General features: G+C 29.5%; 2 protein-coding genes across 2 annotated transcripts; both read right to left on the reverse strand.

Annotated features, from left to right (window-relative positions):
- Positions 1–177: 177 nt before the first annotated feature.
- LOC137825918 (transcription factor MYB119) lies at positions 178–1,294 on the reverse strand. The gene has a single exon (XM_068631728.2). It carries the CDS (start codon positions 1,017–1,019, stop codon positions 288–290), a length of 732 nt encoding a protein of 243 aa, XP_068487829.1. The 5' UTR covers positions 1,020–1,294; the 3' UTR covers positions 178–287.
- Positions 1,295–10,663: 9,369 nt separating this feature from the next.
- LOC137826369 (basic helix-loop-helix (bHLH) DNA-binding superfamily protein) lies at positions 10,664–12,623 on the reverse strand. The gene is made up of 2 exons (XM_068632311.2): positions 11,897–12,623; positions 10,664–11,264 (listed from the first exon to the last, which is right to left on the reverse strand). The coding sequence occupies exons 1-2, from the start codon at positions 12,188–12,190 to the stop codon at positions 10,785–10,787; spliced, it is 774 nt and encodes a 257-aa protein (XP_068488412.1). The 5' UTR covers positions 12,191–12,623; the 3' UTR covers positions 10,664–10,784.
- Positions 12,624–14,990: the final 2,367 nt, after the last annotated feature.

Below are 14,990 nucleotides of genomic sequence, written 5' to 3' on the forward strand. Positions count from 1 at the left end.
TACATTCACTTTATAACTCACATTTATAATGTAAATTAATATTTTAAAAATTAAAAAATAAAGCAAATATTATTATTTTGCTTGTAAAATGAGTGTTTTATTTTTGTATCAAAATATCAGCACTCATATATTTACCCATCTTAGAATCATCAATCTCGTTTAAAACTGAATGTTAATACAAATATTAAACCCTGGTGATCATGGAAGCTTAGATCTTAATTAAAATTAGATCCCAAATAACTAAAAAAATATGTAAAATGAGAAACCAGTAAAAAAGTAAAAATATTTTATTTGGGATGAAACTTTAACCCAGGATGAATGATTTCATGTTGCCTTTGATGACGCAAACTATCAACATAATTCCGAACCTCATCAGCTATCATCTGCTGCATCATCTGCAGAAAGTAATCTTGATCCGAAGCCGTGTTAATATTATTCACTTCAAACTCTTCTACTTCTCTTTCTTCCTCCTTTTCTTCCTCTTCCATCATTTCTCCCTCCGATTTTTCCCCAGACGGAAAAAGACTCAACGGCTTCATAAGGGGAATCGCCATGCACTCTTCCTCGTTTTCCTTCTCCACACGCTGTTTCTTCAGAGGATAGCACAACTCCAAGGGAGAGGGCCGCTTGGTGCTCGGCGATGCCGCCGACGACGACGAGGAGTGCTCCGTCGTGCCACGGCGCCGGAGGGTGGAGTTCCAGTGGTTCTTAATGGCGTTGTCGGTGCGTCCAGAGAGGAGGCGCGAGATGGTGGCCCACTTATTCCCGTGAACAGCGTGAGCCTTGATGATGATCTCGTCCTCCATCGGACTGAAGGGGCGATGCCTCACGTCCGGGCTGAGCTGGTTGCACCATCGCAACCGGCAGGACTTGCCGGAGCGCCCTGGAATGCCGCTGCTGATGACGGACCAGTTCCGCGGGCCGTGCTCGTTCACCAATTTCATTAGCGTGGCGTCCTCCTGAGGACTCCACGAGCCCTTCACGCGATCGTCGCCGCCGTCCCTCATGGTAGCTTTCATCGGAAATGTGACACAGAGGCTGGTGCGCGTGGTTGTTATTATTATTACGTTAATATTTTGGGTTTTTCTGTTAGTAAATGAATGAATAAAGATTCAGTTGGGAAGAAGCTTGAAACTTAAAAAGTGTAACCGTTTTTTAAATACCGTGGAAGGGAAGGTTTTTAGTTAGTATTTGGGTGGTTTCGGTTCTAACTAAGGAGGTAGGTGGTGGAAGTTTACAGGTAGGTTTTTAACTTTTCTGAGGTAATTAATTTTTTTCCGGCACTTTTTTGAGGTAATTGATGGATTTATGAAGAGAGTGGGCTCCAGAATATTAATTAATTAATATGGAAGAAGTTATAACTTTCACTTTCTCTAACCTCTTCAAATTGTTCAAAACTCCAATTTTTTATAACTTACCACTTCTAATATTATTATTTTAATATTTTGTATATTATTTAATTATAAATTTATCTTTTATTATACATATTCATTTTTAAACTCATCACATTATATAAACTCTACACTCAAGATTGTGAAATTATTATTTTCCATTCAAATAACGTTTTTTCCTATATAAACTCTAGCAAGGAAAGAGGATAGTTTTTGACCCCTTTATTTGTTGGATAGTGTTGTTTCCACATTTTAATTTTATAACGTAGGACATTCGGTTTTTATTTTCTAAAATGTGCTGTTTTTATATTAGTTGGATCGAAATAATGAGTGTGACAGTTAAGAGGAGTATTAGGTAAAGAAATGTTATATTCAGTTTGGATTTATTATTTATTATTTATTCATATACTACGGAAAACAGCAAAACACAGATATTACGTCTGTGGATCCACTTTTATATTTTAATCATTTATATATAAATATTTTTAATATTAAAAATTAAATAAAAGATATCAATTAAACTAATAAGAATTTTTTTTTAAGAAAGATGAAGATATAAAAAAAATTGTTTTAATGTTTCTTTTCAAGTTTAATAAACTGTTTCGTCGTTTCACAACCTAATTCCATATTTAAAATTAAAAATTACAGTATAATTATTTTTGTTAAAGTGAAGCAATTTTCAATTAATTATAAAAATGATTAGTTATTTAATAGATATTAGAAAATGATTGAATTATCTAAAAAAATCGTCTCTCCAGCTCTCTCTCAATACAAAAGTCACTTTAAATATATCAAATGTTTTAGAAAAAATAAAAAATAACTTAATGTCCATTATAATAAAATAAAATTAAATATTAATATAAGAATAAAATAAGAAAAGAATATAGTAATATGTTTACTATATTTTGAGTTTTGAGTTTTGAGAAGTGAAAATGATTATATACACTTATTTAAGTTTTGCAACTGTAATTTGTTTATGCAGTTAGACATGCATATAAAATGATTATATATACTTATTTTAGTTTTGCAACTGTAATTTGTTTATTATGCATATGCTGCATATTCTACATTTCACCGTTTTTTCTAACATATGGAAATCGATATCAAATATTTAAATAATATATTTAATATATATATATATATAAGTTAGAAATTATAAGAATCAGTTTTTTAGTTAGTCAAATAATAGATCTTTATACATATAAATGTTATAAGTGGATAGAGATGTTAACAGTAACAATGCACCTTTATGGAGTATGCATTTTTATATATAAGTGTTTTTCTTATATTAAGGTTATAACATTTATATTATGCTAATACACTCTAACAGTGTATTATTATTATTTTAGTTTTATAAACTTATGTTATTAATTATTATTATTTTAATTTTAATTTTAAATGTATTTTTTTTCTTTTATAATAATTTATTTATCTAGTTATTAACTTTTTCAACTTTATTTAAGTTTTTTTTTACCATAGAATAGTTTATATCTATTAAAGATAAGGTTGGTGAAATTATATTGTATAATTAGATGTAAATTTTATTTTATAAAGATGAATTAGATTTAAATTTAAACGTTTGAGTATTGTGTTAGTCAAGTTTCTCCTATTTTTCATATTTAATATCTATTTTTCTATGTTAGGTGTCTCTTGAAGTATTTTCTTTTAATAAATTATTCTCCTCTATTTCATTTTTTTTATAAAATCATTTCACATAATTTGGAAAAATTATTGATATTTTTTTCTTATACTAATTTCCAAGCTTCAATCCTATTGGAATTCTCAACTATATTATTTCGTATTAATACACTGAACTAAATATATTGTGTAGGAAATGAAAAAAAAAAGGGTAAGAATATAGTGATTAATTATTATTTTTCTAAATTTAATTACTATTTAATGATTTTTTTTAATAATAGCGGTAGGATGAGAAACATGAATAATACTTGAAAATAAATATATGTATGCCAATGATTATAAAATTATACTATGTGAACTATTTTCATGAGATGTGCCACAATGGGATTACCATCAAGCCTTGTTGTTCTATTATATCAAAATATATTATATCTTGCACTCTTTGAAAATAATTAGAAATAAAAATTTAAAAATCGTTAGTGACCAATCTTACACTTTTCTCTCTAGAAGTATCCTAACAATTGAAGAGAAAGAATTTTAATATAGGATGATAAGGGAAGACTATATTAAACACAAACATATTATTATAATGAGTTCAATGTCCTATTATATGTCTAAAAATTGTGTGACATAATATTGCAGGAACATAAATTTGGCTTTGAGCATATGGTTATACATAAAGGACTAAAACAGAAATATTATAGTCATTAAACACTACTCATTTAAATAACCTAAGCTTGAAAAATGATACTAACTATTGAATTGAATAATACCCTACTATTAGACTAAAAAGATACTCTTGAAACATATATTGTGTGTGAAGTTGTAGGTCTTCATCGGTTGACTTAGAAGCTGGATGTTGGAGAACAACATCGGGAACAGTGCTAGGAAGGAACAATATACATCAAATTCTAGTTTTAGCTAAGTCGATAAATCAAAACAACTTTTGAACATGGCAAATAATTGGGGGGATTTGTTTGAAACTCTTAGCTTAATATATTTGAACAAGAACCACAATCACTGATATTATTCTCCAACATATATTCAATGATTGGAAATCGGCTCGTTAGGTTTAATTGTGAAAATATATTGTAAGGTGTATTGGTATTAGACGAGACTGAGCTAACTGAGATTTCGTCTCTCTAAACAAGATAATCGAGACTCCACAACAGTCTGGTCGATCGGCACATTAAATCATTAACGCTCAAATCAAGGTCAGTGAAGCTAAATTACCATTAAGAATTAGGTAATGCAATCATAAGTGTGATTCATTCCACTAATCAGACCCAATAAGGTAAGCCCATTAAAATAATATAAATAACGCACATTCCAAGAAGAAAGGTATGTCATTATCACTGAACACACCCGAGTGCCGAATACCCTCTTTACTGACTTGAGCGTCGGAGTGTCTTCTACAGGTACTTCCCCCATTTGGCATTCACCCTGAGACTGAGAGTCGAAAGAGTAGCGTAAAGACCAAAAAGATCACTGTGAAACTTTAGCAACCTGTCCGAAAGAAGGAGGAAGACGAAGACTTCAACAGTTCTTTAGGTCTCATCTTCCTAGCAGGAACATAAGGTTATACCAAACTATAACAAGGTCAACACAACTTTTTGAATGAGGATTGACAAATTAAGGTTGTAAAGACCATATACTGAGATATATTTTGAAACTATGTGAGTAATTTATTCTTTTTGTAATAGGGTTAAAATATTTCTTAAAAATACTCTAAATTTATTATGTTGATAAAAAAAACATATTATTAACCTCACGTATTGTACTTACAACAAAAATTGCAATGTCAAATAACTATTAAACAACTAGTGTTCATAAAATTTGGATGGTAAAAATAAAAAATATAATAAACTACTATAAGTTATATGTTAAATGATGTTTTAAATAACAAGGTATTTCAAAAGAATATAAGAAATAAAAGAAAATACATTGGACTATATTGACAATTTTTTTGTAAATTTATTCTAAATCTAAACGTTTTATTAAAGAGGAAGCTAATAGAACATATATAGCTAGAAAATTTACTACCGGCTACCTTTTAACTGAAAAGAGGGGAGATTAAGAACTTCTCATTAGAAAATGAATCTGGGGGGTTTTTAGGCATTGGAAGATTCACATCTTAAATGTTTTGCAGTGTCTTGTACCAAACAATTATATCTTTAAAACAGTACAATACACACAAAAATAAAAATTAAACTATGAAAAAAAATATTTTAAAACTTTTCAATGGATAAAAAATCTATACAACATCACTGAAATAATTAAACATTATAAAAAAAACCAGTATTATCTACGGATTTTTACCCACGGATCTGAGTCCGTAGGTAAATTCCGCATTACCTATGGATATTACTTACAAACAATATTACCTACGGACATTACTTACAAATTCTGAATTCGTAGGTAAATTCAGCATTACCTACCAACTATTACCCACGAATTCTGAATCCGTAAGTAAATTCATCATTACCTACCAACTATTATCTACTAATTTTATTACCTACTAACTTTTACCTACGGATCTCTATTACCTACCAACTATTACTCACGAATCTCTATTACCTACGAACTATCACCCACTGATCTCTATTATCTACCAACTATTATCATAATAATTATATACATAATATTAAAATATTAATATAATATGAAAAATTATAAAAACATAATTCATATTCATAAATAATAATAATCATAACTAATTTATACATATTATTAATATTAATATAATAATTTAAACAATATAAATAGTATTATATTAATAATATAAATAATATTAATAATAATAATAGTATTAATGATATTAGTAATATAATAAAATTAATAATATCAATAATAATAACATTAATAATATAAATACTATTAATAAAAATATATATAAAATTAACATTATTTATAATATTAATAATATTAACACTATTTATAATATTTATTAATAATAATAAATATTTAATAATATTAATAATATTTAATAATATTTAATAATCTTAATAATATTAATAATATTTAATAATCTTAATAATATTAATAATATTTAATAATCTTAATAATATTAATAATATTTAATAATCTTAATAATATTAAACAATATTAATAATAATGATGATATTAAATATATGAATAATGTTATTAATTTTTATTTTATTAATTTTATTAATATTGATAATCATACTTATAAATATAATAATAATCATAACATGATGGTGTACATTATTGTTTATTACTATACACTTTTGATTTTACATACAAGAGTGCACTAAATACTTTTGATTCTCATGAGCATATTAATAACTCTTGGTTACACCTAATCTTAATCTCTCTGGATTAAACTCTCTCAATAGAAAAGAACACTATCAAAGAAAGCTCAATCAAAACTCACATAGTAAACTTCACAATGAAGAATTATCAAGCTTATAACTCACCCATAGAACACTATGATAAATAAGATGAAAAATATTTGAGATAACTTGTATTATTATGTATTCTTGTGTGTTCTTCATTTTTATCTTGCTCTATTTATGTGGAGTTTGAAAGATGACCGTTGTAACTTGAAATGTTAATACTTGATCTTTACTTGGACTTCAACTAGAATCTTTATATCTTCTTTGTCATAAATGCTTGATAAGGATTTGATATAATTATCAAAATATTTTTGTATCTATTATGAAATGGAAACAATTTAAACAAAATTTACAGATATGATAATTAATCACAATTGTTCATAAACACTTTATTTTCCAATATTAGTATACACCATAAGAAGATCGCTTTCATTTAATCTTTGCTGATAAAAAAAAACCTAGAAGATCACTCGATAGAGATTAATCTTAGATATAAAAAATAATTAGTCACTATATTAACTAAATTAGATACTATTTTATAAATTTTAAAAAATATTGATATTTAAAGTAATTTTTATTATTAATAAATAGTTTCTAAATTGGTATTTAATTAATTACCAAATTTTTAGCTCTCAACTAATTAGATTATGAGGTTGGTAGTTAAAATTTTGATAACTAATTAGATAAACTATTTATTAATAATAAAAATTATTTTATATACCAATAATTTTTTTGTATCTAAAATAATATATAATTTAATTAATATAATAACTATTTTTTATATATAAAATTAGTCTTTATCTAATAAATTTCTTTTAGTGATAATTATATTATTTGATCATTTGTATTAAATTATTTCTATACATAGTTATTATGGTTATTTAATGAAATTGTTTCATCAGTTATGTTCTTACAACAAGGACCAGAACACTAGAATCAGGTTGACAAGATTAACTCTTTTACAAATCTTCCAATCTTGGACTGGACTCTCTTGGTTTCTTCTTGGACTGGATCCTCTCGACTTCAACTAGGGCTGGATGTTCTCGGCTTCAACTAGAGCTAGATGCTCTCGGCTTCTCCTCACGTTGGATGCTCTCGGCTTCTCCTCACGCAGAGTGCTCTCGGCTTCTCCTCACGTTGGGTGCTCTCGGCTTCTCCTCACGCTGAGTGCTCTCGGCTTCTCCTTCACACAGATGGGGGGGTGTACCTGCAAGGCGCTCCGATGTCAAAGTCAGAAATAGATTTATGTTCATCAAACAAAAATCACTCTTACCTACCTCTTATGTTGACCTCCTATTTATACAGTTTCCTTAATGGGCTTATGCTCTTACCATTGGACTTTCTTTCTACATTGTTTTATTATTTACGCACCCCCTAATGCAAGCTTTTATTTAATTGAGCCTTATTATAATAATATTTATATTTTGTTTTATTCTTTTATACATAACTGATGTTATGTCTTGTATCTAGCTCTCGACTAAAACCTCTCGATTTTAAGCTACCAGTACAAGTTATATTTATCTAAAAAATTATTTGAGGATTACGACTTATGCAGTTACTTAATTCAGTTTATAAGTTCTTTTACTCCGATAGAATGTCTAATGTGTGATTGTATAATTATTAGATGATTTCATAAATCCTTAAAACACATATTAAAATATTCAGATAAATTAAAAACTTTCAAACATATAAAATGCTTAAAATATTTGTTATAATCAAAACTTCAAAAATGGTCTATTCACTTGAGGCTTAGACTATCTAAACTATCATTTATCTCTAATTTTCACGAATTGAAAAACATGCAATAATGATAAAAAAAGACTTTTAATGGACTAGTATTGTGGTTCTCATTGATTTCTAATTTCCACAACTTGAAACACATAATAATGATAAAAAAATAACTTTTAATGGACTAGTAATGTGCCTAAAGTAAAAAGTTGAATGTGAGAAAGATTTTTAGGCTAAAAAAAAGAGAGAAAAAAAGGAGGAATGAAGAAAAAAATTTATAAACATACAAAGTGTGCCCAACTTTTTTTTTTCTCTTCCCACTTATTGTACCACATTTCTTTCCCATTATTTTTTTTTTTTCATGGAAAGTCCCCTTCCTTTTTTTATTATTTTATTATCTTCCCAATTATTGTATCACAGTATTTATTTACCTTAGTAAGCACCTCATGACATTATTAAAATAACATCCAGAATATTTGCTCCAAGATTTCAATATCCTTCTCTTCACGTTGTGCATAAAATAATATTTTGGTAAATAGAACTAAAACAACGAATCTCATATATTGCCCAACTTACCAAAAATGATATTTTAAAACAAACAGTTTTTAATATACATAACTTGATATTAAATTCTTTATATATTTTTTTTTTATGGGTTATACATGCTATATGGAGGAAACTTAAAATATGAGACTTACTAATGTCGGGCTGAAATGTGATTTTGTTTTAGTTTGTGTTGTTTTAGTTTGTGTTGCGTTTACTAAATGTCTAGTAATCGATAAAATATTTGTCTTAATATTACTGTGGAAAAATTAGGTTTACTCATTTTTCGTGAAGGGAGTGTGCTGATAAGTTGGCTAATTTATGATTTATTCAAAAAGAATCTTTTCATTGGTATAATAGGTTTCCTTCTAGTTTGTTCTTAGAATTTTTTATGAATAAGTATAGTCTACCTATGTATCATTTTTGTTAACATATTTGTTTTGGTCTAATCCCCATATTTTTGTATTTTATTTCTTTTTTCTTTTTATAATAATATTTTTTTCATGTGATGGCAAATGATTGTTGTTACTTAAGGTGTCCGTCTATCTGAAATCTCAAGTTGCATAATGATGTCTAACATGAAAGCTTTTGTTTAAAAAATATCCTTATTATTAATAATAGATAAGTTAAATTTCTTGTTCTTAGTTAGTAATGCTTATGGTAATACTATTCATTTCATCTAAAACGATTAATCTAATTTAATACTAAGTTAAAAACTAAAAAAAAAATGAAATAAGACACAAAAATGTAGATATTGTATGTAGGACTCCTTCCTTAGTACCACATCCATATGTTAATTAAATAACGTCTTAAATATTGTCATTCCCTTATATCTTAATTCTCGATTAAAAGATTTGTTCTAGAACATCATCTCATTTTACTTAATTAAGCAATATATTTTTCTCTTTTATTCCTTTTTATGTGACTTTCAAAAATAAAAAAGTAATGAAACTTCAAACTCGAATTAAGATCGAAATATTAATAACTATGTATGTGATGATTGAGTAAAGTTAAAATATGTATACATTTTTCTCACAAAGAGATAAAGATGAAAAAATATTTTCCAAAAATTCAATATGAATATTTTTTTGAAAATGATTTATTTATTGATGTAAAGTATTTATGAATAATGAAACGGAAGGTCAATTCACTCAATAAAAAGCGAAATTCAGAACTACTGTAAAAAATCGTCATAATTAAGGATGCAAATATTATTTAATATAAAACTATTACATGTAGTGATTTTATAATATCCGAACCAAATTTCTTACAGTACGAGTTTATGGACTTTACACTGCGAAAACATTAAAGAGAAAAAGCACAACAACAGTGGATTACCCTTTTCACCTTATAAATCATTTTCAAAGGAAAATTTTGTGTACGTTGCTTTTGTCAAACAGTGATCTAATTAAGGGTGTGGTCCTTATGTACAATGCTATCACTGCTCATTGCTGCATCTCATAAATCATCATCTCTGCTTACAAAGGGTCCCATTCACAAACACCTTGCACTACATTCAACATTACTCAACTACACGTGTCAATCCATAAATCCTTTCAAAAAAATCACATCCACTATGATTTAAGAATTAAAACACTGCTGCAATTCTCATCTTCACTAATAATATAACTAAAATAGTGTATCTTTTCTAGAGATGAATCAGTGTTTTAAGTTGAAATAGATTCAAGTTAGATCTTATGATGCTATTTAAGTTTCTATTATCTTAAGATGCCCTTTTGATCTAACCCAAATGAAGTTCCCTCTTTTTTTGTTGGAAAAATCGTGTTTCTAAGTTAAAAGTAACAAAGCAAATGTTTCTTTTTACTGTAAATCTATGACCATAGACTCATTCTGCTAATGTAGTACTGATTCAACGAGTTTTTGCAAAATTAGTAAGGGTCAAATATGATGCTTAACCAGTTTTTTTTTATTTTATTTTGGTGCAACTTTCGGTAGTTTTATGGAACAAGTACATTATACATTCAATCATGGAAGTTGAAGGTGAACTGAAGTCACGAAACTAACACTGTATTATATCTTGCAGATAAACAAATGTTGAAAAATGAAAAAAAAAATTGAGGTACTGACACAACCACTCCCAAGAATTAAAGAAAATTGCAATGATGAATTATGGTTGTACGTAGTGTGAAGGGAAGAAGAACCTCTGCCTCTTACTTCTAGTGGGACAATTAGTGGCCACGGATAACGAAGCAATTTTGTTGACAGCTGATTTAAGTGATTGTTTGAGAGTGCTAAGGCAAACACTGTTCTCTTCACTGTCCTTTGAACAAAGAACCAATATGCTTTTGATTCTGCCACCCACACTAGCTATGTCAGCCTTAACTGCTGTGAGTCTCAACCCTTTGAGGACTTGGATTAGCTCAGGGAACACTTCTGGTCGATCATCACAGCAAACAGAAGCTTTGATTATGATGTTTTCCTTCAATATCTTCACTTTTGTGTAGCTTTCATCTTTAGCTTCGTGGAAGTCAATTTTTACTTCATCAGTTTCAGTTGGAACAGTAATGGCTTTGCTCACACACATGGCTTTTCGCTTTAGATCTTTCACATGGTCTACCACACTCCCTAGTAATGCTGCTTTGTCCATCTGCAACCACATAATTTTACCCGTTATAGTTTCTTTCTGTTGAAGATAGGGATGCTAGTGGAACTCAAATCTATGGTCTATCATACAACCTAGTAAACCTATTCATATACTATGATTCTTTTACTTTCTTTCTCATCTAAAGATTGGAAGTTATTGAAATTGAAATCTACATGACCTGTCATACAACCTAGTAAGCCTATTCATGGAATTGAAAGTCACTGTGCTATCTAAAATAGCATTGAAATGCCACAAATTTGCAGTGGATCGAATCTGGTTTTTATTTAACTCAAGGTATTATTAAAACTAAAAAGATTAATCTTCTAAAAAATTAAAATTCATTTGAAAGATTGAATTCTTCATCCAAATATTTTTTATGTATAAACTTGAATTTCAAACTTCTCTGATCATATTTAATTATCTACCGATCATATCATATATTACATTGTTACATCAAATCTGATTCAATTTACCTTAGTGATACCCTATACATCCTAGAGTAGGAAATTCTAGTTCCACTTTCATGCTTCTAGTCTTAAACAGTATGCGAAGTTTGAAAAAAACAGTATACTTGAAAGGAGTAACTGTGCCACTTAGCAAAAGAGACTCATGATGATTTATTTTTTTCCTTTTACCTTATCAGACTTGGGAATGAGTTTTCTGAGAGTTGCTAGCTGTGCATTGATCCTGTCCCTGCGCCTTTTCTCTGCTTGGCTGTGACTCTTTGAAGCACTTGCAACTCTATCTTCTGCAATGGTTGCAGGCCACAAAGGGAACTCACTAAACTGAAGAGAGGCAGGGTCAGAAGCAAGAGGGAGTGTTTGAGTTGTTGGAACTGAAAAAGGGGATAATTGATCACTGTTTGGTGCAGAGTTGCACTGAGCCATGTTGGTGGCAAGAGGCCACCCAGAATAGTGGTAACTTTCCATATGCACAATTAGAGACCATTCTAATGCTTGTGCCTAGCTTTGTGAGCCTTTTATTTCTCATTCATTGATATTGTTTGCTTAATGGGCGATCTTCTTCTTATCTTTATGGTGATTGGTGTGATAGGCAATGACCTTTAATGGGGTCAGATGAAAATAGTTTTTGGCAGTATGCACCTGTCACTTCACCAAGAAAATTTCCTCTCTAATAACTCTCACTACACTTTGTGAAGAATCTCAAGTTTGAGAAGAGGAAAAAGGATGAGCCAAAATAAAAAGCAAGAGGGTGGCATGGCCCAACAAACAGGCTTATCTTAATGAGTATCCGTGCTGACTAAGAATTTGAAGCAGAAATGAAATAGTACCTTGCAATTGGACTTGGGAACCACTGTGTGGGACTCTGGAATCGCTTGACCTAGTAACAGTGACTGATGTAGTGGTGCAAGAACAGTATCTTATTCTTCTATATGTGTATAGCGATAAAGTTTTTTGTCTGCTCTGATTGTAATTATAACCATTTGGGCTCTCTTTCTGAATTATTGTCCTGATCCTAGTTTTTCTTTCTTTTTTACATTCAAATACTGATATTTTCTAAAATTTTAAATCTACTTAGCAAATTCATGTTTCTTAATACATATTTTTTACAGATAAAGATACAATCATCCAATTTCTGACGATATATTAAAGAACAAAATTATCTGCTAATCATGTTAATAATTCTAGTACTTATCTTGAAATTTTAACTTCATAAGAATTCACACCTCACCTTTGCAGTTAAGAATAAAAATGCTGCTATTTTTAACCCTCAGAATAGGACATACGCTACAAACAAAATGCTCAATCATTGGTTTAATTTCAAGACTGATTTGTTCAAGATAAGTTATACTTGAATTTCAATTTGGTTTAGTTTCACACAGAAGTTACAGTACTATCATATACTGTCCCAACCAAGGATTTGGTCCATGCCATGATGAGGAAGATGAAAAAGGTGATTGAAGGAGAACATTTGTACACAGAAAAAAAGAACACAAGATTTGCTCGTACAATTACACAAATGTCTGATGTAACAACAGTGATAAAACGGATTGTCTATTGAGTTTAACACAACTTGTGGACCTGTTTTACCCATCTCTCAATTTTTTTGTGATTAAAAACTGATTGAATGAAAAAACACTGTCATACTAATTGATTGGGTGTCAGTGATATGTTAGAACAGTTAGCATAAACTAATCTTGAGAATTACTGTACAAACATAAATCATAGTAGTATTACTTGATTACAGGTATTCAATCAGTGTTTAGATCACAAGAAATCTCTCTAAGATGAAAAGGGTTATCTACCAAAGGAAAAGATAAAACTACGTGAAAACAAACTACAAATATCTGTATACTGGACAAACAAGTGGACTTGTCCTTTGTGCATGCATCAACAAGAGGGGTTAATTACTTCATTTCTTTCAATATACTGATTGAAAGGTGGAACTTCAAAGCATGCCACTCAGTAAAAGCGGCTTATTTTGTACACTTTAATGGCACTCTGATTGAAAAGCTCACATAGTGTGTCTCCAGCATAAGCTAGCAAACAAAGGAAGCTTCAATTACAGTCACTGGAGGGTCCCTTTTTCCCTCACAATTTGTAACTCATAATAAAGCACCTTAAAGAGTGATACGACTACTGATCCAACCACTCACTTTGTTAGCTCAATTATCTCTGATACAATTTCTGTATTGTTTGTTTTCCCTCTTCAATCTCTTTCCTTTGTTTCTTTTCTTCCCCCTCACCCCATGTTATTTTATCTGATCGAAATTATAGGCTTTTGGGTCCCATAATCTCAAAACATATCTCCAATATTCATATATATCAATAGGCAGAGTGAGGGTGTCACGATGAAAATGTGGCAAACCAAAATGATCAAAGTAAGATGGCACGTCCTTGTTTGTGTCAAGCAATGGAATGATGAGAAATAAAGCATTGTAGAGAAAGAAGTCAATTAAGGTTGGAAGCCTATGTGTTCCTCCTTCTCCCTTTGGTCATAGAAAGGTGAAATAATAGAAAGAGAAGGTGCAATCATGGATTGCTAATAAATGCATGCCTCAATGGAGAGTAATTATTAGTAGACTGCATATAAATAAATGGAAAAGGCAGAGACACATTGGATGCACCTGAAAAAGATGGAAATAATAATGTAATTGCAAATCAGAGGTGAGAAAATCATTTGATTCTACTTTATCATAAAATTCCACATATCTCATTCAAGGTGGTGTTTTGTGTACTTTACCTTTTCCTCCCTCTTTAGTCTCTGCACAGTGTTACTATAACATGATGTGTTGCATATTTTTAAGTGAAAATTTTCAAATGGAAGGATATGCAGAGGAGTTACTTTTTTGTTTGTTTGAATGTCACTTAGAGTTTGAAATGAAAGATGAGTAAGATGCATCAGATGCAAATATATGCATTGCATGTGCTGTAAAATATAATTAGTCACCTCAAGAATTTAGATTAATGATTCTTTTTCAGAAATATCAGTGATGTTTTCAAGTTATTTGGATGAAAGATTGTTTTCTCAACAACAAACTTGACAATGAAAAATTCACACATGCCAAGGATAATCCTTACAAATAACACAATTTTTTGCTTGTCCTGCAAAATTTTCAAGTTTATGTAGGCAACACCAGGTTTTGTTGGAATTGGTAAAAGGTTTATTGTTTTATGGTACTTCATCATTCTTTGTTAAGATAAACATGTGTATATGAAAAGACATACACAAGTTGGTCACACTAATTGTTGCCTAGAATGGCAGATT

Source organism: Phaseolus vulgaris, chromosome 8 (assembly GCF_051622355.1).
Source record: "Phaseolus vulgaris cultivar YP4 chromosome 8, ASM5162235v1, whole genome shotgun sequence".
NCBI classification, from domain to species: Eukaryota; Viridiplantae; Streptophyta; class Magnoliopsida; order Fabales; family Fabaceae; genus Phaseolus; species Phaseolus vulgaris.